General features: G+C 42.0%; 2 protein-coding genes across 2 annotated transcripts in view; one reads left to right on the top strand and one right to left on the bottom strand.

Moving 5' to 3' along the window:
* Nucleotides 1-7,336, top strand: part of TMEM163 (transmembrane protein 163) — an 87,515-nt gene extending 80,179 nt beyond the window's left edge. Inside the window, exons 6-8 of the mRNA XM_053982923.1 lie at nt 1,733-1,844; nt 5,099-5,240; nt 6,177-7,336. Coding sequence (XP_053838898.1) covers nt 1,733-1,844; nt 5,099-5,240; nt 6,177-6,237 — 315 coding nt within the window. The 3' untranslated portion in view covers nt 6,238-7,336. The remainder of the gene's footprint in view (nt 1-1,732; nt 1,845-5,098; nt 5,241-6,176) is intronic.
* Nucleotides 7,337-19,637: 12,301 nt separating this feature from the next.
* The window catches only part of MGAT5 (alpha-1,6-mannosylglycoprotein 6-beta-N-acetylglucosaminyltransferase), a 63,752-nt gene continuing 58,399 nt past the window's right edge, over nt 19,638-24,990 (bottom strand). The window contains exons 14-16 of the mRNA XM_053982314.1: nt 24,236-24,310; nt 21,666-21,823; nt 19,638-20,473 (exon numbers count right to left, since the gene is read on the bottom strand). Of these exons, the coding sequence (XP_053838289.1) occupies nt 20,275-20,473; nt 21,666-21,823; nt 24,236-24,310 (432 nt within the window). The 3' untranslated portion in view covers nt 19,638-20,274. The remainder of the gene's footprint in view (nt 20,474-21,665; nt 21,824-24,235; nt 24,311-24,990) is intronic.

Raw genomic sequence — 24,990 nt, 5'->3', positions numbered from 1 at the left:
TGGCTATCAGAATGAAATATTTGGGCACTGAAAATACACATTTTTGAGAAAGATGCATAAAAATTAGAGGCATAGTTTTGACAAGGATCTCAAATTTTGAGTGTTTTTTGCAAAGCTTGTCCAGACTTTTGAAGCTTTGTTGTCATTTCAGACCTTCTGAGAGCTCCCAAATTTCCTTGTTAGATTGACAGCAACCAAATATTACCACTATTTCCTTAGTCCTTCTCTAGCACTCAGAAATTGCCTGGATATTTTTCAGTTGTTGTCTTAAAATAACTTTATGAATGCGTTTTATCCTTCCTTTACCCAGTACTTGACTTCTGTGTTCTCATTGCTTCTATTTTACTCTTTCCCTCAGTACATTTTTTCTTAATATTGTTAATATTGTACCAGGTCTAGAGAGAATGAGCTCATGATGTGAGTGAAGTAGAATTTCAAAATCATACGACATACAAAATTGTATAAAAAATATTGAATTATTTATTTAAGAATATGAGTACATTATACCAGCAATCTAATTCTCAGTATCTTTCTAAGCAGCTTTCAAACCCATTTTTTGATTTCTTTGGGTTTCAAATTGCTGCTAAAATAATGAAAATGGATGGAGCTGCTGGTGAATCATCCTGACAATGTTTGGTACCAACGGGGACTTTTACCAGAGTGTTTTCATCAGGAACAGGGTCTCAGTGGCACTGGCCCACTTAGACCTGCAGATACAATTTAAAAAAGAATTCTTGCTATTTCCTTTACTTGCACTGGTGTTGCAACAGCTTGAATTAAAGCTTCTATCAAGAGTAATAAATGAATCTAACTCAAAGCTCTGTGGTTAGGTGGCAGGCAGGCTGAGAGCTGTGGGTTTTTCTGCAGCCCATGGGCTGAGGTACCTCAGGGGGAAGAAGGCACAGGGACCCCCTTTAGGCACCTTATTGCAGCATGTCAGCACCCAGCAGTGTCCTCCCAGCCCAACCAAACACAAACCTGTCAGCATGCTGGGCTGGGGGGCTCCTGATGGCCTTTAGAGAATGGTGTTAAACAGTAATAACTTACCTTTCTTTGCCCTGCACTGACACACAGCCCTCTCCTGAGGGAGCCTGGGGAGCCCATGTTTCACGTGCAAATTAAGCAATGGGAATGCTTCTGTGGAATGGAAGTCCATGAAAAAATTTGTTTTCTATGAAAGAGCTAAACCTTACTTTGCTCATCAGCATCAGAAGTTTTATGGATGTAGTTTGAACCAGACTTTTGAAAGATGAAATGAAACAAAATCAAAACAAGCCCAGAATCAGAAACAACATTAAATGGTTATTTCTTACACCAAGAATCAATATTGGTCTGGTAAGTGGGATTCTATTTTCAAGCCTTCCTCCTGCTCCTGCCTATGGGGACTTCATTACTGCTGGCATTAGGCATTGGATGGCCTGGCAGTCTGCACTCAGCCCCACAGGTAAATATAATCTCCTGACTCTGAGGAGGCTGGGTCAATTCACAATTTGTTGATTGGAACTGTCATTAATTGTGGCTGCAAAAGCAATTGCAGGTGACAATACAAGCAAAATAAGCACCAGCTGTTGTAGAAGTCATAAGGTAGGAAATCTTGATCTCGGGTTGTGTTTCTCAGTAGCACAAATAATTGCACAGTAATTAGTACTATTTTTCATTTAATAGGTGAGACATGACCAGAAGACATACTAATGTCTGACATCTCTTTTTTTTTTTTTTTTTTTTCTTCCAGGATGATTTTCTGTATAGTGTCTCTGTTCTAAGTGGAATCCTTTGCACAGTCTTGGCAGTAATCAAATTTATGCTGGGAAAGGTCCTTACAAGCAGAGCACTGATAACCGACGGTGAGTGTGACACTGATCCTGCTGCTTTTATAGATTCTCCCAGGGACCCCTGCTTGATGACAGCTGTGAAAGAGCATTGAAGTAAGGCAGTCACTGAGAAATGGGAGAAAACCCAAACTCAAGCCTTAGAACAGTCTGTGGTACCACTGGTGTCTAGCACAGATAGCTCAGCTGAAATGGAATGCCTGGTGGAAGGCAAACAGTGAATGTGTGGAGAGTAAGCAATAATAGAGTTGGAGGTAGAGCAGATAATGGATTAGAGGTGTATTAGACAGAGGTTAGGCTGCAGCAGGGGGAAGTGACACCAATTTACAGAGCTTTGGTTAAGTCACCTCCATCCTCACTGCCTGTGCCTGGTAAAATCCTGAAAGCTCAAATGAAGCAAAGTCTGCTGCAGAAACGCTGTCTGCCTTGAGCAGGGATCATCACCAGCACCCACAGTGCTGGTGGGCATCCCTTTGGTGTCATTTGTCACCACAGTGCTTTCCCTGCCACTCAGCACAGCTGCTGGGGCAGGGCAGGTGTGAGACAGAACCCTTCCCTGCCCCACACTCCTCTGGCCCTGCTGGGGCTTGGCACAGGGTGGATCTCCTCCACTGCATCCTTGGAGCACCTCACTGCCACCACTGCATCCGCCCAGCACCTGACTGCTTCTGGTTTAAAGGGAGGTTTGAAATCATGCTTTAAGAGTAGGTCCAGATATTCCTCTTACTGACAGGGCTCAAGCTCCTGAATCCTCAGGAATCCCAGGGATCTGCCCTTCAAATAGGTAAGGCCACAGTGATTGCAGAAGTTTCACAGCCCCCTACAATTCTCTCCCAGTTTTATCTGCCAGGGCAGTTTGAAATACTCAGTAAACAGACACTGTAGGGTGTTCATGATTCATGGGTTATGGTACCTAAATCATTTTACTCTTTGCTACAGATTTCACTTTAAGGAAATTCAATTCTCAGCTTACTCTAGAGATACATAAATTTTACTTTATTTTAAGCAAATTAAACATAACATTTTTTCTGGATGATGTGTGATAGCACGTATTATGAGTATCTCTATCATCCCACTTATATAAATTCTTCATGAGTATTTATATTTTAAATCTGAAAGATGCAAAAAAGGCATCAGAATAGCAGTGAGGGGGTTACAACTAAGCTATTGCCTCCCTGCATTTGGGATTCTCTCCCAACAGACTTCCAGCTCAGAGATCTTATTCTTTCCAATGGGCTCTGCCACTTTAGACTTTTTAAAACAAAAATATCTCCAACCTGCAAAAAGGATTCTGGAAAGGATGCTGGGAACTGCAGCCCAGTGAGTCTGACTTCCTTCACTGCCAGGGTGGAAGTGGGACACGTTGGCCATTTCAGAGCTGTGCTTAGGCAGGCAAATGAGGAACCCTCCCTATAAAAAAATGTAACTTAGTTTTGAAACAGAGCAGTTTATTCAGCCAAAATATTAACTGAAAATTCCTAAATAACTCCAGCTCTGAATTGTTCTCCTGTATGACAGAGAAATCTCTTTCCCCATAATTACATCCTCATGCTAATGATACTGCTTCTGAGCTGGAGAATGCTCATTCTTTGATTAAAAAAAATAGGGAAAAAAGTATACAATTACCTCAGCCTGGTTTTTATCTCCCTTCTCCCCTTTAGAACTACTTTAGAAAATGTAGGAGGCTGATCTTAACATGTGTGGTTAAATATCTGCTTTCACAGGATATATTTACATATGTACTTGATTTATTAATGATCAGGAAGAGACAATGTGATTCAGCAGCTGAGACAGATTTAGCAGTCCCTTGCATATCTTTTTTTAGTGTTTTCTGTTTCCTGCTAATTTACCTCCTGTGATCCCTGGCTCCACACCAACAAACTGTTTTGAATAAAAGGGTCATGAATTTTTCTTTCTAAAAAATAGGTTTATTTTCAGAACAGCAAGTTCTCTTTTATGCATGTCAACCTCTATTAATTTTTTTTTGAATGATTCTGTTTTAGAGTAGGGCTTAACAGCAGTATCTCTTTAAATCCTAGATGTATGAATCCTAATGAGGCAAAATGTCATTTGTACAATTTGTTTATAGCAAAAGCTCTTGGCCTTTTGGGTAATAAAAATAGCCATTTCCTGCCTTGAATTTCGTGACATCCCAGAGGGCAACTCTGTGACAGTCAGTGATGTCAGCCAACTTTCCTGTAGGTTTTAGGTACCTGTTTCCTATCCAGATTTAGCCACCTGCTTTTTCCTGTGCTGGCCTTACACTCAGAACAGTGTCTGGATTAATACCTGCAGCCATTACATGATTTCCTGCCACATCAGCAAGGAAAGGTTTGCCTGAATGAGAGTCAGGAAGGGAAAACAATTTCCTTTGCAAGTAGCTTTTAAATTATTTGGAACCATCAGCCAATAATGGCATGAAAATGTTTTATTCTTTTGCATGAATCCATTGTGCTGATGGATTCTGAATTAAGCTGGAGCAGGGGAAGTAACACTGGTTTAAAATTCTAATTATTAATTTTTATTTTATATTTGTTATGTCTGTAGACACAATTTCAACATGAGTTAGCAGTATAAATGAGTAAATAGACAAAGACTGGATGTGAGAGGTGTGGGTCAAAGGACAGGCTCAGGAAAAGGGGAACTGCAAAAACCTGGCTAAGTCCTGTAAACAGCAGCTGGCTAGAGCTGACTCACCAAGCAATAAAGAATATTTCAGGTTTGATATTTCATTTGTTATCTAGGTTAAACAGTGTATGGATCTACCAAATTAATGCATTCTCAGTGACTTTTTTTTTTTTGTGTAGAACAACAGGGGTAACTTTTGGGTTATTGTGGGAAAAAATCAGAAAAAGGGAATTTGGAGTTAAAAAACAGAACACAGGGAATGACTTATAAAACCCCAAATCAATAATTAATCAAACAGGAGTTGAATGGAAAAGGGCATTAATTTTTCCATTGCAGAAAAAAAGGATGGGTTAAAAAAAAAAAAAAAGGAATCTAAAAGGATGTTCATTAGAATTGTAAATAGTAGATAAGAAGCTACTGTGGTATATCTAAAGCATAAATAGAAAATATTACTAGGATTATCCTGTATGTCATCAGCAATGTCTACAGCTCTAAGCAATAGTGCCAAGTATGTAAATAAATGTATGGAATGGGATAAAAACTCCCAAGAGAGGGCCTTTGACAGGTCACTGTGCAAAACCATTTTCCTTTCCATGAGTTCCTGGCGTTCATCCTTTAATTATTTCTTTTTCCCCTTCTAGGTTTCAACTCTCTTGTAGGTGGAATAATGGGATTTTCCATCCTTCTTAGTGCAGAAGTGTTTAAACACAATTCTTCTGTCTGGTACCTGGATGGCAGTATAGGAGTGTTAATTGGACTTACAATATCTGCCTATGGAATCAAGTGAGTATCTCCTGGGAGCAGCTGGGCCCTGTGTCCAGCAGCTGGGCTGGCCCTGAGAGGTAGGAGGTCACAGCCTGTAAGAGTTTAGGTAATTGCAGTGAAATCAGTCCCTGGAATTTATTAGACTAGCAGCCAATGCTGGAGCAGAGTGTGTGGAAAGGGTTATAAAGGGCTGTGTCCTCCACATCAGCTGGAAAGCAACCAGGGCTTAAAAAGAAATTGGAATAGTTGTAGATTTTTGTATACTTGAAATAAAATATCTGAAAAATAACCACAAATGATGGATAAAATCAGTCCTCCTTGCATTTATGGCACATTTCTGAGCACTGCTTTGCCTTTGGATTAAAGGAAAGGTGCCCAAGTTTTAAAGAGGGATCTTGCTATTGATTTCCATCCCAGCCCCACCTTTGGCAACTTCTGAACTGAAGGTTCCTGCTCATGTTTCAGATGCTGTTTCTCTTGAATTTTAAGATGCTTTCTTGATTTACACCAGAAACAAAATAAAAAAAATCAAATGGAGATCTGCCATGCACTTCATTGCTGCCATAATTTCCCTTGACTGCATGGAACCTAAACCAAATTTTGGTCTTTATCCCTTTTGGCTTATATGCCATAAGAAAAAGCTGGAGATGGAGCATCTTGGTTGGAATGATGCCAATTGAGAAGCAGTCCTTGGCCAGGCTGCAGCCAGTTCTCAGCTGGAAGCTGTGTGGGTTTGGCTTTTTTTTTTTTTTCAACTTGGAAAATTCAATTAACATTTTAATGGGAAGTACCACTCTTAAATAGGTCAGTATAATCACAATTTCCACTGTAAAATTAACTGTTCTGGAAAACTGTAAAGGCTGTTACGCCACCTGAGCTCTTTTTTATTCATGAGCATTTAAGTATTCAGTTCTGGGGCTGTCCTGTGCATGATCCCTTGTGCTCTCCCTGCAGGCTGCTCATCGATATGGTGCCCAGGGTGAGGCAAACGCGCCACTACGAGATGTTCGAGTGAGGGTGCTGCCCTCTCCCTGCAAGGACTGTAAAACCACAGTGTCCTACGTCTTGGCAAGTGGTGCCAGTGGTATTTTCCTGAATATGCAGTTTGTTTCCCCGTGGTCTGTTTCTGTTGAATTTTGTTTGAATGGGAAATCTCTCTGTAAATCTGGCATATTGTGCACACTGCTTGCGATTCAGCCAAACAGCAGCGTTTTGGTTTTTTCTTTTCTTATTTATTTCCAGTATGCTATTGATTCCTGTGACAATAGAAAACATGCAGTTTGCAGCTTGAACCAGCTGCCATGTTGTATATTCCAGAGTGAAAGTGTTCTCAATGGTGTGGTAAGCCTGTGGGTAAAGAAGTGCCAGTTTCAGATTTGAGTTTTGGATTTCTTTTTCCCCCTGGCCTGTATTTTCCCAAACACATGCTGTAACAGGAGTACAATCCTTGCTAACCTCTTCGACTAAGAGTATCTTACATAGAGTCTGGACACCAAGAGCTGTGTTGCTTAAAACACTTAAGTAGCTACTTCCACCCTCTTGCTGAAATAGACACCCTGAAAGAGCAGGTACTGCCCTTTCTGTGATCAGAGAGACAGTGCATTTTAACCCCATATTAACTGAAACGATACCTCTTCAATTTAAATTCTATTTTTTCTTAATGAGACACTGTTCATAGCTTTGCATGGACCAAACAAGCACACACAGTATTACTGTACAGACCAAAACCAAAATAGTCATGCAGGGAAGAGGAGCTGCTCAAGGAATGGGATTTTCATCTCCTATTTTGCCATGTGCAGCTGTACCAGCGTGTGTGACGTTGTGGTTGCTCTGTAGTCTGACAACGGCACAGCAGTGGCTCAATCTCGTGGTGAGATACAGATCTATTTATTAGATTTAGATTGTCCTGTAAAGTGTTGCTCACTTTCCACCACACATCTTATATATTACTTAATAGCAGGTTAAATGATCGAAGAATCTTGATGTATAATCAATAAAACTGGCATCTATTTTATACAGTATCTGTAAGTAACATTTGAAAACTATTTCCAGAATGTATCATAGAACAAAGTCTTCCTGTATAGCAGCCTATTAAACTGGATTCTCTGGCTATAGCCATTTTCTCTTTATTTGATGCATTCCAGGTCTGTTTTCACAACAGAGAATCAGTATTGTTGCTTCTCTTTATCACAGATGAATAAAGAATAGGACAGACCACTGTAGAGTTTGAAGTAAGGCCATGGTAAGTAGGTGAGTAGCTAGAAATGCCCATTTCTAGTACATAACAATAGACTACAGATAAGAGTAGATGTACAATTAGACTGATCAGTGAGGGATGTACAGTGGACACTGTTTTTTTCATAGGTGTGATGTTAAAACTGCATTTCCCATCATCTGTGACTTGACCAGGTCCTTAAGGATCTCTAGTAAAAGCCCACTCCCACTGATATGTGTTGGAAGAGACCCCCCAGTGGTTTCCCTGACCTGGCAGTACCCATATGAGAGTGACAGTATTGGAAAAAGAACATGCCTTGATACAGGATTCCTCATGACATAATGAAATTTGCCCTGCTGCTATCGTTTGTTTTCATGTATTTTGGATCAATTAAGTTTGTATAAGTATTTGTATGCAAAGTGGTGCTATCACTGCTGATGCTGCTTGTGCCTTGCTGTCACAGGATGATGTCACTCATCTGTAAGGTGACAAAGGAGCTACTTCAGAGGAGCATTCAGCAAGGACTCCAGAAGGACTGGAAAGTGTAGGACTGCTCACTGTACTCAGCACAGGTGGATTTTTAAATATCAAATGCCACTCCAAGACCCTGTCTCCCTGCACAAGACCTTAATGTGTTCTTATACTTTTGCTTTTCCCATTATGTTTCTTTTCTCACACCAGTTCCATGAAGGGAGCTGTGAGCTGGTATCTCCTCACTAATTAACAATGTTTGTCAGGCATTTTCAGCCTCAGAATCACAGAGCCAGGGCCTGAACCTAGCAATATTAGACGTTTCATGAATTTGTTAGTTTTCTTGATACTGTTTACCCTTTTGCACCTCCCTGAGGGCTTCATTCCTACTCAGTCCCATTGCTAATTTTGAGAATGACACTTGCGAACTACAGAAGTGCTGCTCCCCAGGGCCATGCAGCCTGTTTGTAGCCCACTGCTGCAGAAAACTGAGAAGGGACATGCTGGTGGCTGAACTCCTGATATAACCTTTGCCACACCAAAGTCCTAAACCACTGAAAGCATGCAGGACACTCAAACCAGCACCCAGCTGAAACATTAAATAGTTCTGTTAGAATGCTGAGTGTAAACAGGAGCACAGATGTGCTGCTTGTGCACAAAGGAAGGTTAAACACTCAGTTAATGAAGTTTCACACTTCCTTCTGGAACTCTGAATGCTCTGAGGATGTTTCTAAGTACAGACACCTGAAAAGGAGATGTGGTTAAACAAGTTAATCATAGTCTTCTTATCAGATTAATTTAAACCAATTGCAGTGAGTTTTCAGTTACCACAGGTGCTTCAAAGCATTGCAGGTAAATGCAAGAAAATAACAGAAATACTTGTGATACTTGATAAAGTCCAGGAAAAAAATGATTCTCAGAAATGGTGATAAAGCCAGCTGGCATGAACGAGACTCTGTGTGGTATGTGACAATAACAGAGAAAATAACTGCTCATCCGTCTCCTGTGACACTGCTCGAGCCAGCCACCCTCAGAGGGAACAGTTTCTATATGAGTTTTCTTTATTAAATGTCAGTGCCAGTTGATTTTTTCCAACTATGAGATGGCAAGTGTGCTTCCAGCTAGACTAAGGGAAGGTGGACTTTTCAAAAGCTGCAACAGCTCAAAAGCACTTGGACTAATCACCTGAAACCTGGCACTGGCCAGCATTAATAACCTGCCTGGTGATCACAGCAGCCCTCAGCACTGCCAGGGGCTCTTTGTTGTGCAAGAGGAAGGAGCCTCAGTGCTCACACAAGGAACAGCACTGGCCAGAATGAGGCTGCAAACTGACACTTATTAAAGTCTGGCCAAGCTCAGAATTGCAAATTAATCCCTGAAAGTGACTGTGACACTGAGCAGATGCTTTGAATCTGGCCATATTGTTCAGCAGAGAAGGGAGCTCAAAAACTGTCAGGATTACACAAGCTGCAGTCTTGAATCCCCAGCCATGATGCACACACACCAGGTAGGCATGGGAAATGATAATGTTCACTTATAGCTGAAAGCCAGATTTTTTTGAATCTTGATTGTCATTTAAAAAATCACCAGACTAACATCTGCTGCTGATTTATTCCATTTTACTTCTTGCTATAGTAGGCAGACCATAAATAAGCATCATCTAACCATGGTGGAAAATGAGCCTCAAAAGAAGCTCCCTGATGATGTTCCAGGAATATACCTGAAGCAAAGATCCCAGACAAGAAGATCCTCAGATGTGGGCAAATTCAGCTCTAGGTATGCCTGCAGCTGGGAATGTACCATGAAGGTGCTCACCACTACTAATGCCACGTGCATTTCTGCAATCCCAGCTGCCTGGGAAAAAGTGAAGGCATTTCTGGCATTCTTTTTTTGTGGGCCAACTCATGGAGATGCTAGGCCACGGGACAAGGATTAATAGAATAGTTTGGGGTGGAAGGGATCTTTAAAGGTCATCTAGCCCAAGATCATCCAGTCCATCTATTAAGCCTTAATGATATGCAGACCAGGAATGTTTGCTCCCAACCTGACAAGGCATTTTTCCTTGGCAGTCAGATAAAGAGCTAAAGAAGCTCCTTGAACAGAGTTTATCCCTGGAATTCACAGACTTGTGTAGATGCTTCACACAGGGGTTGCACATAGTTTTGCTGTGCTGGCAGTGATTTCTCACCTCTCTGCCTGTGCTGGGTGTGCTGCCACCGAGAGGAGCTGTGACAGAGCCATCCCTGTGCCTCTGGCTGTATTTATCCAGGACCAGGAGCTGCACAGGAGTAGCACACAAAAACACATTCCTGTGGCCTGGCATGTGGGGCCAGGTTATGCAATGTGAGAGCATAATTAATGCAAGTAACAGACCAGCCAGGGATGTTTCCCTCTCCTGTTCCCCCCAAGACTGGGAGCTGCTGTTTTCCTTTCACCCATGGGATCAGTATTGGAGGTAGCACTGAACAGTTCCTGCTTTTTCCCTGTTCAGTGGGATCAGCTGCCCCATGGTGGGCACAGCTGCCCCCAAGCCTCCAGCCCACTCACCAGGAGCTGCAGGAGAAGGGAAGCTCAGAGTTCAGGTCCTGCAGGGGAAGGGAAGCTCAGAGTTCAGGTCCTGCAGGGGCTGGCACCAGCACCACCACTCAGCTGCAGGCAGACTCAAATTACTTCTTCTCCCAAGTTAGTTTGGCAAGTAACTGGGAAATGTCCCATTTTTTCAGCTCCTGCTGCTGGCAGCAATCCCAGCACCCTTCTGAACTCACCTCTTGCTGACACAGGCTGTAGGGATTACTGTCACTCCTCACCTCACCACAGAGCAAGGAGTGGAGGCTCCTCTCGAACAGGCCAAGTGACAATGCCAAACTCCTCTTACTGGGCAGACCCCTGGGGCAGAACCCAAGCACAGCTTGGGCTGATCACACCAGTTCCACTCTCCTATGGAGGTGAGGGGGAAATTAAAGCCAGGAGGGGTCTCTAGGGACTTGGCAGCTTCCCTTCCACCATCCCCTGTACTTTCAATGGAAGCACCAGCTGTTACCTGCTGAGCCACCAAAGGCTCTCACCTTGGCACATTTTCTTTGGAATTTTTATTCTTTCAGCATTTTTGTGCAGCACTGGTTTGCTTTGACGTGTCTCTCCTCACAAAGGTGCAGGAAGCAGATGTCTTCAGCCAGGCAGTGCTTCCCTGAGGTCCTGCAGGAGCAAGGACCCCCGAGCCAAGGCTCCCAGCAAAGCAGGACACACGGTGAGACCAAACAGCTGGAGTCTGTTCTCTGCAAACTGTTCCCAGGTTTTTTTGCTACAAAGATTTACTACCCAGATTTCAGCTAAATGCAATCTCCACTATCAATAAAATAAAATAACAAGTCCTGACAAGCATAAACACAAATACAGGGGAGTGTGAGGCAGCAAAGTGGGTGCTCCAGCTCTTGCACACTGAGGGGAAGTGTTTTGAGAGCAGCACAAAGTCCCAGCAAAATGTTTCCATCTGTGGACTCTCTACCAGCTGGAGTTTGCCTAAACCCAGTCTAAGCATGTGAGAGTTGAAGTATCCAGTATTTAAGCTCCCCCAAAGGAGCTTTCCAATACAGCTGCATGGTGTATTTTTTATTCCAAGTTCCAATTTTCATAGATTTTTTTCCATTATGTGACTGCACCACAGCCCACATCTAACTCTAGCTGCTCACCATTTTACAGATGCCTCTTCAGCTTTTTAGATGTCAAAGCTGAACAACAATTAAGGGAATGAAACAGGAAGGAAAACGTTTCCAAAAATAAGCAGAACAAGAGCTTGAATGAGCAGTGTCCTCCACTAATTCATTTTGATGGTAGGAAACATTTGGAAATTGTTGTATGTTGAATAGCAACACAGAACCAACAACATTTTCACCCAATTTAGTCCAAGGGGAAGTATGCCAAGGACCATAAAAAGGGGCAAGTGGTGAAGGATATTCACATACTTTTCCTCACTGAAACAGCCATAAAAGGGTCTTGCAGCAGCACTACACAGTGGAAAAACCACCCTCTGCAGCCACAATGCACAGAACTCCCCAGTGAAGAGACTGGCCAAGTGGATATCCAAACCCACCTCACAAACCTCTGCCAGCCTGCAGGCATCTGTTTGGCATCTTCATTTATACTCTTGCTTAGCAGGGTGTGTGTCATTAATTGGGACAGGGGCAATACAAGGCATCTCAAGCTGATAGTTACTGATTTCTGTACTCTTCTGATTCTACAGTACTCTGTGATGTGTGGCCACATTAAAAACAAACAAACAAAAAAAAACAAAACCTCAACAAACTTAGAAGGTAATGCTAGAAGAAAACCAAGCTGTTGCTTCTCTCCAGTGCAGTTGTGTTTTTTTTTTTTTTTAATACATAACAACTGTGTTACAAATGGACATTTTTTAAACAGATAAAGAGCTGTCTTTTTTGTTTTTTTTTTTACTATTATTTTTTCCACTGCATATTGCTCCTGCATTAATTGCTCTATTACTCTTGGATGCCTCCACCAAACCCTCTCCACATTCCCAGCAGCTGACAGCAGAGAGCCCTTCCCTCACTCTTGGCTGGGCTAACAAAACCTGAGGCGGGCAGAAAAGGCCTGTCAGCAGAATGAGTGCCACTGAAATAGCCTGACAGCTCCCCTGGAGAAGTTTCACTCTGGACATTTGTATTTGTTCAGAGCTGCCAAGGTGATTTCATGTGGCAGCTCTTGAGTGCACTGACTGCACACCCCAATCCCTCGTGGGCCAAAGCTTCATGCCTGAGCCCTTGCTCCTCATGCAGACGTTTTATAAGCTCCGCAGTGCTTTGCAAGTTAAATTGGATCCTGCAGAATACTCTCTAAAGCTGCTATTTTACTACAGTGTAGCTCCATCTTTCAGCTCCACAGTGTATCATGCCAGTAGGTCTTGCAGGCCTGAGAGCCACTGCAATTCCAGTCTCACTTTCCCTTTCTCCCAAATTTACAGTGTGTTGCAAATTCAGTGTGTGCTGTAATTGAGCGTGCTGTACATTTATAGGAAAGCAGGAATTCCTAACTACTGCAGTGAAAAACTGCCTCCTGAAAGGAGGCTTGATGGAACCCATTATCCAACCCAGGTTTAAAACAAAACAAAGCAAACAGTTCATTACTCACCTGATGTTCTGCTGGCTACGGTGTGGGACTTACCTGTGCAGAGGTGGGGCAGCAACACAAACACCCAGCTGCAGAGTTGGAAGAAGCCACAGAAATGCAGTTTGGGATAAAAGGCAGATCATGGCATTCCCATTTAAGCACAAAGCAATCATAAATCCAAATCACACAAGAAAAAAGTTTATTGAAAAATAAATTCTCCCTAGTTTTTTTTCTACAACAGTGAAAACAAAGCATTTTTCTATGCCATTAAAGTACAGACATTTACTGTTCTAAAAAAAAAAAAAAAAATTAAAAAAAATCCCATCCTAGTGAACCCCAGGAACTTGGCAGTATCTGAACCACTGCGTTTTCTGTTCTGTTTGAATCCAACTGCTTGAACGTAATATAGTGGAACACAACCATTGAAATAAAACAAAGGATTAACCTATTAGGGGAGAATTCAAACCAAACACCCCATAGTACCAGCCTGATCCTGAAGTTCTTGTGTCCATGTAAAACCCCTCCTTGACTCCACATTATTGTTTGCAAAAAGCAATATTTTACTTTCAGTGAATTCAGTTGGGTTTTTTCCCAATTTACATTGCTACAGGGCTTATTCAGACTCTGACCCTCTTCACCCATGAAGAGGGAGACTCCTCCAGAGAATGATGCAGACCAGAACCCAAAGAACTGCCTCAAACAGCACTCTGGAGAATCTCCCTGCAGTGGTCAGCTCAGCAACCTCATGGGGATCAAAGTCTCCAAGCCCAAATTAGCTTTGTAAATATTCCCTGATATTTTTCTTTTGGCTCTCTTAGAATCTTCAGAGTAACTTTCTCACAAAATTTACTCTCTTTTTTCCTTTGGTAAAAACTGCCATTTCCTCCTCCTCTCCTGCATTCCTTGAAAAAACCAAATCAAACCCACGACTCCTTAAAAATACTTTTCACTGTCACTGTACGGCAACAGACCTGATAATGAACAGAAATTAGTTCTGGGTATTACACCATTAAAATGAACTGCCTTCAGACAGCAATTTAACTTGATTTATTGTGTGCCTATTTGATACTTCAAACTACTTTGCAGCTGCTGGAGCCCGAGCCAGGTGGTGTTGCATGCACTCGGTGCCCGGATGGCTCCAGGAAATGCCAGGCGTTATTTACATGCTCTCCTTAAAGCCAAGGATTTGGTGGCTCCTGCAGGACCCAGGGCTGGTATTTGCAGTGACAATACAGATGTGTTTTCCTGCACCAGAAGCAGCCACGTGCCTTGGTGGCCATGGGGACAGCAGGGTCCTCAGTGCTTCAGTTTTGTGAGCCCTTGTATGAGGTGACAAATTCTGGTCCCATGCACAGCTCACTTCAGTAAATTGCACCTGCACTGAACTGCCCAGCAGAGAGAAGGGTTTCAATCACTTGAGCACAACTAATTTTTTAGAGCAGTTTCTGTGTGTTGAGGGTGAAGTTATTACTCATTTTATCAAAACTTTAGGACCTGGTTTTATTTAGTCATTTAATAAACAGGTGGCTTAGTGCTCTTGAGAGAGGTCTCCTGAATTAAAACACACTTTTGTGTGTTCTAATTACATGAATATGCAAAGGATGACACTGTTAAAAATGAACAGCTCCCAGCTTGCAAGGCACATCAGCAATGGTCGCACTTTGTTGCTTTTCCTGGAAGAAGGAACAATGAATGATGCCTTACACCTGAGGCACTCTGGGGTCCAGCCTCTGGTATTTTCAACACATTCCTACAGTAAACATTTTACACTTGATACATGGAGTTGCTGCTTACACATTCCATTTAACTATATTTGGAAGTTACAAACTAATTAAAAAAAAAAACTCTACAGAACTGCTTGAAAATGTGTGGATGAGATTTAAGTCACTGCCCATAAACAGTGTGTTTTGATGTTATATTTACAGCAATATTATTAAAGCAGATCTCAATAAAATCCTCTATGTCCCTGGCCATTTCAGCTCCAATGAAAACACATCTGTCAGTGCATTGTTCTTGAGTTTACAGCAATCCCTACAACAATGGGGCCAAAGGAGATGGAAAGAGATCACAAGTGAGAAGTTGAAAGCATAGCAGCTGCAGGACAAACATCACAAGGAAACAGCCATGCCAAATGTTAGGACCCCTGAAAAAAGACTGGGAAATCAGAAACTGGTAACTCTTGGTCTCTCTAAAAATAAACAATGAAAAATTCCATCCCTCAAACTCCCAACTGTTGACTGAATAGCAATTTAACCAAGTTTTCAACTGATACCTTAATAATTAATCAGTAACATCAACTTAGTCAGAGCTGATCTTTGTTGTGACAGCAAGAAAAACTGGTTGCCGATATATGAATAATAAGCCCTGGAAGTGTTTGGTCTTTATCATTTAAGGTACAGTGCTTTACACTTATTAAAAAGGGAGGGCTGATTCTTTAGTTTTAAGAAACATTAATGGAGTTGTGCTATCACTGAAGCCAGGGGGAGTCACGAAGTTAATGAGGCTTGGATGAGATTATATCCAGCCCTACACATCCTAGTTTATTTATTTTACTAGCAAAATCTGGTCCTGAAATGAACTCTGAGCAAAAGACATACCTGAGAAAGCAATTTGGGTTTTGTTTACATGAACAGTGCTGCAAACTCAGAAATCACTTTGCAATTCAGATGGGCCATGCAGTCTGAGAGGGGAGGGAATGTGTTTTGTATTAAGGACAAATCAAGGATGCTGCCTAGGATTTTAAAGGACAGTGGTACAACATGACAGCCTGATTTGGAGCTGATGATATCAGGAGAAATTTTCAGTGAGTCTGCATTCTTGATAATCCGCAAGGTGCAAAAGCTGACACAAAGTAGCTGGGAGCAGAGTGGAGCTGGAAGGTGCAGAGTCCTGGCTCTGGCTACAAGCCCATCCCAACTGAAATCTGATCAGCAGCTGCTTTGCAAAACACTATTGCAGAAAAGTGGTAGCATAAAAAAGAAAATCCATCTGCAATAAGCTGAGCAGTCCCTGCACACTGAGAGCTGCCAGTTCAGCTGTGATGAAAGGCCTGTGTGCTCTGGAAGCACCAGGAACCGCCCCGTGTACGTCCACGCAGAGACATCTTTATCTGAAAAACCAACACCTCCCAAACCTCAATGTGGATCTTCAATTTTCCTGCCCATCAAATCAGCTCTGGCTGTTCCTGGAGGTTTTCTGTTATCATTGTCTCCCTGGGGAATGTTAATGGCTTTCCTTTGCTCCCTGGTCATTGAACAGACATCCCGTCCCAGCAGGAGCTCTCATGCCAAATCACAGATTCTCAGTACATTGCATTCTGCTTGCAGAAGCAACGTTTTGCAGGAATTATTAAAAGTTATAGTATCTTTTATCTTATTAAACCTTATATAGTTTTAGAACAGATTTCTCCACTACTTAAAAACATTCAAAATTCACACCACTAAGTTGTAGAGTCATCAGCACAATTTACCTGGAATTAGTGTTCCATTATACTTGTTCAGACAGTGTCCGTATTCCAAACACACATCCAAACCCCAAAGAAAGTAAAAAAGGCACATAAACATTAAATATTTGTAGAAACATAATCTGATATGAACAAGCAAACACACTGCTGCAACTATAAATTACAAAAAGAAACATAGAAACTAAGCAAAAATGCAAAAAGCAACTCTATTTATACATGTGCAAATCAACTTGCATATATGAAATAAATGAGGTTTTTATTGGCATTTTTAAACAGTGTGTATTTACCAACTTTACCTTTCAAAGGCAAGCCTTTTATGTTAATTTTAATAAATATGTAAATGCTTCTCTCAAGTTTTCTAATCCCGTAGGAACAAGATTTTTGAAAAAAACTAGGTCACATACAAAAATACAAAATTTTAAAACAAAGAATGTCTTGATATGAGAGATATGTTTAAAAGCCTGTAAAATGGTTTTGTATTCAACTTTTGATATTTTTTTTCCCATCAATCGCAGATCAATATATTCAAATGCAGTCATGCAAAAACCTGACTTCTGAGCAAAGGAAGCTGCAAGCTCTACTGTCAGACTGAAAAGAGCAGCATGGTTCCCTCTCTGATGTCCTTGCTTGAGTGCAAGAACTGGACTACACACCTTTATTCTTCAATTAAGAAAGAAAATAGTTATGGAACTCGGACAGAAAGCTGCCCCCTAGCCTGAAATGTGGATATCTAAAACAGGTTTTAGTCAATAATTCCAACTTTTCACTAGTCCCACATGGATTTGCCCGAGTGTTTATCTGCAGAAGGATTCACTAATTTCTCACTGCACGAGGGAACGCAGCTGTGTGACGGGAGCGTGTGTGGAGCTCAGTGAGCAATGCTTGCAGAGTCTATGCACTTACAGTTCTCATGACAGCCTCCTTTTACAGGAATATAGACTGAAGCTGTAGGTCTTGATTTGTTATTCTTCAAGATTAATGAGTCTTCTCCATAGGTTTCAGTGGAAATAAGATCAGAGACCACTGACTCTGAAGCCAATTGGGATGTTCTGTCCCTGGCTGAAACGCAAGCAGCATCGGTGCTGCTGTTGCATTTTTGCCAGAATGTATAATTCAGTTCAGCAGACTACAAACAGTGCTACAGCATGAAAAGAACAGAGCTTATAATAAACTCTCCCTGCTGTGGTAAAGGCAAACTTAGCATTGAGCAAAGCACTAGACCAGAAAATGTTATAATAACAAATACCAAACCCCTCCCATCTTTAAAGGTTTAGAGGCAAAATCAAATGCAGTATGTATTGCCATGTGGGCCTTACAGCAGGGGAACCAAGCAAACATGTATTTACAGCAAAGAATTACACTACAGCAAAACCCACGTTTTGCATCCTTTAAGTGCACAAGCACAAATCTTTGTTTCCAACATAATTCTGTGATATCCCAGTCTGAAATCAATTCCTGCCTGAAAAACATCAGGCTGAACTGCTGAAGACAAATGCTGCTGTTGCCTTCACTTTCAGCACCAGCTGGAAGGTCATACATTGTGATAGGCAGGATTTTCTAGTTGCACAAATATGCACAGGTATGCAGGGGATATTTTATATAAATACAGAGTGAATTGTTGTGCCTGCTCAGACCCATTTCCAATTGTCCTCCCCCAGTTTTTCCAGGGCAGTGAAACCATGGTAAACTACATTTGTGCTGACTGAAGCAAATGCTGAGCTATGGCAACAGGAGGGATTTTCATACTGGTTTGTGTTTGTTTTCTTTTCATACAAAAATTTTGCCTCCCATTAGAGAGCCCAGCTGTTCTGTTGCTGGAAAATTAATCTATAATACAGCAGATTTTCACATCATCAAACCCAGATCCTGGTGACCCTGCTGCTCAACAGCTCCCACAGACCCTTTCTGGATACTCAACAACCTCCTGTGTTGTGCAGAGCAATGTTATGGAGTGTTTCAGGATAACACTGTCAGGAGTGTTGAGGCAGGAAACCAAATGCTTGAAAAGGCTCATTCATTGCTTTTAAACTGGAATTTAAAATGTAGGCAGTTCTGGAGGATTTATCCACAGTGCAATAGCATCTCCCTTGCCTGGTCTTTGGTAGGTCACCACATCCATGAATATTCCCACACAGATAATGAACACTGCTTACCAGAAAAATCCGAACCAAGCAGATATGGCTGAGAAAGGAAAACGTAAAGCATCTATGCCTTTCATTTCTAATCTTTATGGAAAAAAAAAAAAATCTGTGCTGATTTGTTTCTCACTAATCTTAACGTGTAACTTCCTGACTACAAATGATGCTGTCAAGCACATCACCTTCTGCTGAAAATAACAAAAATTACCTTTGTAAAAAGAAGGCAGTTTAGAGGAGTTAACTTGCTTCTCTCTCAAAAAAAAAAAAAACCAAAAAACAAAAAAAAACCAAAAAAAAAAAAAAACCCAAAAAAAACCAAAACCAAAACCAAAAACAAACCCACAAATAACCCAAACCCAACTTTGATTTATATTCTGAACTCTTGAATTGTTTTCGTCTAAATTTGTAATTGGTGTGCCTGATCCAAAAGGGAAGAAAAAACAAGGAACAAGCAGCCCCCTAAAACCAGAAAAACAATCAAAGAACCCAAAAGGACTGATTAATTCTTTTCTTTTCAGTTCTTTGTCTCCTCTTACTTGTACTCCAGAAAAAAAATTTCTCTTTAAAAACCTAACTAGTTGTGAAGACATTTTACATTTCTACCATACAATAATTATAGTTAGCTTAGTTTAACCTTTCTATGTCGTTCAGCAACACTTTTAACTACTGGAAGCTGTAGCAAACTGAGGCTCTAACAATAATATTGCTCCAATGATGCTGAATACTTTTTGCTTCACACAGTATTTCTAGTAGACAGACTACAACATAAGCGTGGGCAAATTCCAAGGATTACTCTCTAAATGGGACCAGTAAACTGTGATGAGTCCATTCCAAAAATGCCAAAAATGGTTGTGTGTTTTTGTAGCTTTTCCACACTGAAGAATGCCACAACCCCAGTGAGCTATGCAGTCACCAAGATGTGTCACATGCTGGCAACTGCCTATTTGCTCATTTGTGACACTCTGCTTAGGCTGCTCTGGTGCAGCAGCTGTGATGGAGACAATACCTTGTTGTATACAAATATTTAATTTTAAAAAAAGGAAAAAAAAAACCAAAACTGGGCCCAAATAACCCAATAGCAGGGTACAGAGCTCTCTCATTATTCCAAGTTCTTGTGAAGTAAACCACTTTATAGCCATTCTAGCCAAAGCTGTACCCAAACCAGTGCACCTTGAATAAAATGTTAGCTCTCCTTCCCCAGCATCCCCTCCCTCAAGCACACTTTTTTCAATTTTCTACTGGAATGAAGTTGAGATCCTTTACTAACCATGATGGGGGATGTCCTAACTCATTAAAAAAATAGAAAACACTTCACCCAAACAACAAAACCAGAAGTTTGATGGGTCTGGAAATTTTCTACAAACTATTCTGTGCAGTCATCTTCAAATCACTGTCGAACACGAGACTCACTTCTCTTTGCAAACCGCTGAAGGAATCTGAAGAGTGACACTGCAAATGTCCTTACAGGAAGAAAAGATCAGTTATAGCTGTTTATTATGAATCCCTCCTCTCTTAGTAGATAATTCTGCCCAGCAATGATAGCTCTGCCTGCAGCGGAAAGCCTGGACCAAAGTGCAGGAAGTACTAAGGAACTCCTCTCCAAAGGACCCTGGTTGTCCCCAGCTGGGAGCAGCCCTGCTGCTGCTATAGGCAGTCCTTGCAGAGTGCAACCTGCCCCTTGATATAGTCCCTGCAGGGGCAGATCCTTCTGTGGGCAGGGTGGGAGCCAGCACAGCTGAACAGTAGCAGGTCACCTTGGAAAACACAGTGCTTCCTCCTTCCATCAAAAGAGGGGACCAGGATATCATTTGCAGACTCCATGGTGAGACATTCGATATTATGCCTAAAAAGCAAAGCATGTGATCTGTATCACACCTGAGTTCATGGGAGTTTGGTACAGTTTTCAACCTTCCTCACTAAAAATAACAAACCCTGCTCTACTAGATCCTACACCGAGTGCATTTACAAGTGCAGCTTTCCAGAACGTGACTTTTTTGCTGTACAGGTTCTCTCTGCAGAGGGCAGTGCAGCCTTTACAGCTTTCCTGTTTCCTAAAGATTAATAAAATTTAAAGAGAAAAAAAAAAAAATGCTTTTGACCATTCCCCAAAACCTAATATTTAAATACATGGATTTTCAGTAGGACATACTTAAAGAATCTGAAATCAGGAGATATTCTCTTTGAAGTCTGTTCCCCAGGGAAGCCCCTCAGAGGCAGGCAGCCCTGGGCAGCTGGAGGTGGGTGAGCTGGACTGTGAGGATGAGGGATGCTGCTCCTGGGCTGCAGGGAACAGGGCCTGCAGCTCCCAGGAACCAGCCAGCAGGAAAAGGAAAAGTGCCAGTTGCCATTCTCTGACCACAAAGCTTAAGCACCAGGGTAGCAATTCCAGCAAAACCTTGTTTTTCACTTATTCTGGAAACATTGGTAACTTTCAGCATTTAACAGATGGGTGTTTTTCCACAAGAACATGATTTTGTCTAGACAGCTAGGAAAGAAAGTTTTTATATGAGCTGCTTCTGAACTCCACTGCAAATTACAACTTTTCAAAGAATATACAAACCCCAAAATCTTCTACAATGTAATTTAGCAAAAAATGGGGACGGAAAACCTGGAAAGCAGATTCCCCAGCAGCCATCTGTGGGAGCCTGGTTTTGAGGACTTTGTTTTCACTCTGAGAGGAACACAGACACATTTTTAAAGAGCACCCAAAAGCAGCATTCCTTTCCTTAATGCAACTGGTGAGTTTTACACATCTGCACCAACACCTCCAGAATACCAAGGCTCACAATTCTCTACCCAGGACAACAGTGACAGAAGGGTTGTGGCCCCCTGTGCTCCTGGCAGGTGCTCTCAGCAGTGCCCATCACTACCACACACCCCACAAAGCACTGCCAGGCCCTCACTCACAGCTTGCTGCAGCCAGAGCTGCTCTCCCCACCTTCCCTTCTCACAGAACTTGTGCTTTAGCTGCCAAGTGTGGTAAAAACCAGTGCAATAAAGAGATCAAACAACATATTTGTGCTAGAAATACTTACCTAAGCAGAGCTTTGTCCTTGTTAAGATGCTGGAAGAAGGAAGGCTCACAGATGAGCTGGCTTTCCTGACAAACCTGCTTACAGGATTTTCCAGGTTCAGCAATTTTGACTTGAAGGGCACTTAATGGGGGCCACATCACCTGCCCGTGACAGAAATCCTGCAGTGACAGATCATGTTTTGTTATGATGGGTTCAGACAACATTTCACAATACTCAGGCTGTATGTTAACATTTGGCAACTCTCACCAAAAAGTGATCAAATAATTTGGGCCTGGTCCACCATGGTTTGCTTCTTCTGGACGAAACCAAAACTTGTGTGAACTGATCCCCCTGAACCAAAACTTGTGTGAACTGCGACCCAAGGCCCCCAAAGTCATTTACCAGTTCTCATTATCAGCCTGAGCTTTTTTCATTCTGTTTTGATTTCCTCTCCTGAAGGAGGAAGTTTTCATACTTTCAGGTCTAACCACAAAAGTAATATTATACAGTCACAAATCACAAAGTATCCTGAGTTGGAAGGGACCCACAAATTTCAAGGTGAGACCAAAGGAGGTGTCCTTCATCTGTCTTTTCTTGCTCTTGGGTGAATTTTCTCACTCCCTTTGCCAAGCTCTGGAGCTCAGCTGACCCTCTGCTGAGCTAAGTCAGTTTTCTGACCTCACAGAATTCTGCCCCAAACATTTTCTGCTGGGTTATCAACTCCTCTGCTTGGCCACGTCTTTCAAAGTCAGAGTGTCTGTTCTATCAGCCCAACCTGCCTCCTCCAACAGCCCCCAGATTTGCAGCAGCTTTGGCTGTGGTTGCCTGGCTGCTCCTTTGATGCCAGTGCCAAAACTGAAGCAATCCCTCCTCCCTCTGGTTCCCAGTCTCTGCTGCTGCCTTGCAGAGCAGAAACAACTGTGTGTGCAGCCACAGAGCAAACAGGACCAGGGATGGGCTCAGCAGGGATGGGCTCAGCAGGGATGCACCCAACAGCCACACTGAGCTGCTGGCAGGGGCAGGGCACTGCAGGATGGAGCAGCTTGGAGACAAGGCTGGTTGAAAGTGGCACTGCTGGGTGTGCAGCCACAGCCCAGAGCAGTTCTCTTACCTCAGACCATACAGGCCTTCAGCCCAGCTGCTGGATCTGAAGGTATGGAGAGTTCACCAAACCTTTCTTGTGAACATCGTCCTCCCTCCTGACCCTCAGGCAAGGCCCCAGAAAGGGAACTCTGGACACCTTTAAATGCTACAGCTCCACTGTCCACAGAGTGACCAGTGGGACAGTGTGTCTGACCCCATCTCTTCACACTCAAACATCCCCTGAAGACCCCACTGTCATAGTCAAGGCACACAACTACTGAACCAGGCCAATTCTTTATTCCAGCATCTTTGTTCCCACTTCAAGCTTGCACTGCTTTCTCTGTTCTTCCTGCCTCCACCACAAACTAGTCAAAATAAGGTCTCAGTCTTTATTTTTGCTTTTTATTTTTGGTTCATCTGACATGTTAATTAGGCAAAGTGCTAAGCACATGCAGCTAAAAATTGTCCTTGAGCATCCTGGGAGCTGTGAACCACCACCAGCTTTTGACAATTAGTCAAAGCAATGAATAAAATTAAAATATTCTGTGGATTTCTGAGAAGCACAAGGGAGGGCTTAGCCCTTGGGGGAGGGTCAGAGGGAAGAGACGGGTTTCAGCCACAGGTGTCATCTCTTGATTGTCTCTTTTTTTTCCCTTACATTGAGCTCCATTTCTTCCTGATTGACAAATGCTCCCAATTATAACTAACTTGGGTAGAATAATCAAAAGCAGTAGTGATACTTTTACAGGTTTTGTCATCAATACAGCAGCAAAAAGCTTAAAGTGTTTATTGGCAGGAAAGTGGGAACATTAGCTACGCTGTCTTTACTGCCCTCCTGACCTGGAGCTGTGTTATTCTTTAGGACTGTCTTTAATAGCACCCACCTTCAAAAATACAAGTACAGACAGATGTCCAGTGCCCTTGAAAGAAATCCTGGCAATTAAATGACACATCAGAGATAAAGGTTATTCCTATCTCTGTTCTGCAGCTGCCAGAACAAAAGGCAGAGCTGGCTACTGCAACAGATCTGGCTTGGGCAGAAGTCCAAGCAAACACACAATTTCTAGAAACCAGGATCCCATGTAAATCTCTGCATTTTATTACTCAACTGAACATCTTTTGCTGCTCTCAGCTGGCAGTAATGCCCAGGGACCAAAAGTCCTTTAAGAAACTGAGTTCCAAACCATTTAAACCTTTATTGATTGAAACTAAATACTTGAAAAATCTGCCCAGAGGCTGCAATTTTGCCTAGAGACTGCAATTCTATCAAAAAGTACCACTGTATTTAAGTGATCCTTCTTGATCCAAAGCTTTTATGTGTATACACAGCTAAGGAAGTCACATAGACACTGAAAAATTGCTTTGCCTTTCTGCTTTCATATAATGCCAAGGTCTGCACAGCTACTATTCCTACTTGGACAGGAATAGTAGCACTGAGAAGCTTTAAAATGGAGATGGTCCTCCCTTTCCAACATAATCCAAGAGTCATCCACAACAGAAGTTCATACCTGTCTTTCAATAAAGGCGTTCATCCTCTGAAGCATTCCCTCACAGGTAAATTCATAGGGCAAATAAGGGTCAATCTGTGGAGACAGTGTTAAGGTTAGAGGGGTTTTTGTTTCAATCAACTTCGTTGTGTACTCTGTGGCAGCAGCTTCTGGTCCAAATACTCCATTACAGCTTGAGTAGCAACAAGAAGTACTAATAAACTCATTAACAAATAATAATTTTACAAAACCATCAGCAGTTTTAGCTGATGTTTCTCCTTTTTAAAGGCAATAAGGATTGCTCCATGACTATCTTTATGGAAACTCAAGAGTACACTGCAAAGTAAGGCTAGTCTGAGACCCTCTGGGATTCCAGAGCTCCTGTTTTAACTAAGTTTCAGTGAAGTTGAAGTTGAAGTTGAAGTGACAAAACAGAATGTGATACCTTTGAAAATTCCTTCATACTTTTCCCCTCCTTGAAGTGCCCTCATTGCCATTCCACACTGTAAGTGCACAAGCACTTCTGTGGGAATCTCAAGGCTACAAAGTCAGAGTTGAGCAGAGCAGAGTCTGCAATGCTCTAAGAATCAACAATGAAACCTCCTCACTGAATGCACAGAAAACACAGATTGCTGTATAATTCACATGTGAAATTCTCATTTTTTCAAGAACCTGACATATCCAGTACTAAAACATGAGAATCTCTATACCATAGATAGTAATAACCATTTTTTCTTCAATATCCTATCAAAATGCCAGCACTCATTAGACTAACA

The sequence above is a fragment of the Vidua macroura genome, chromosome 7, assembly GCF_024509145.1.
Source record: "Vidua macroura isolate BioBank_ID:100142 chromosome 7, ASM2450914v1, whole genome shotgun sequence".
NCBI classification, from domain to species: Eukaryota; Metazoa; Chordata; class Aves; order Passeriformes; family Viduidae; genus Vidua; species Vidua macroura.
This window is presented reverse-complemented; position numbering and strand designations above follow the sequence as displayed.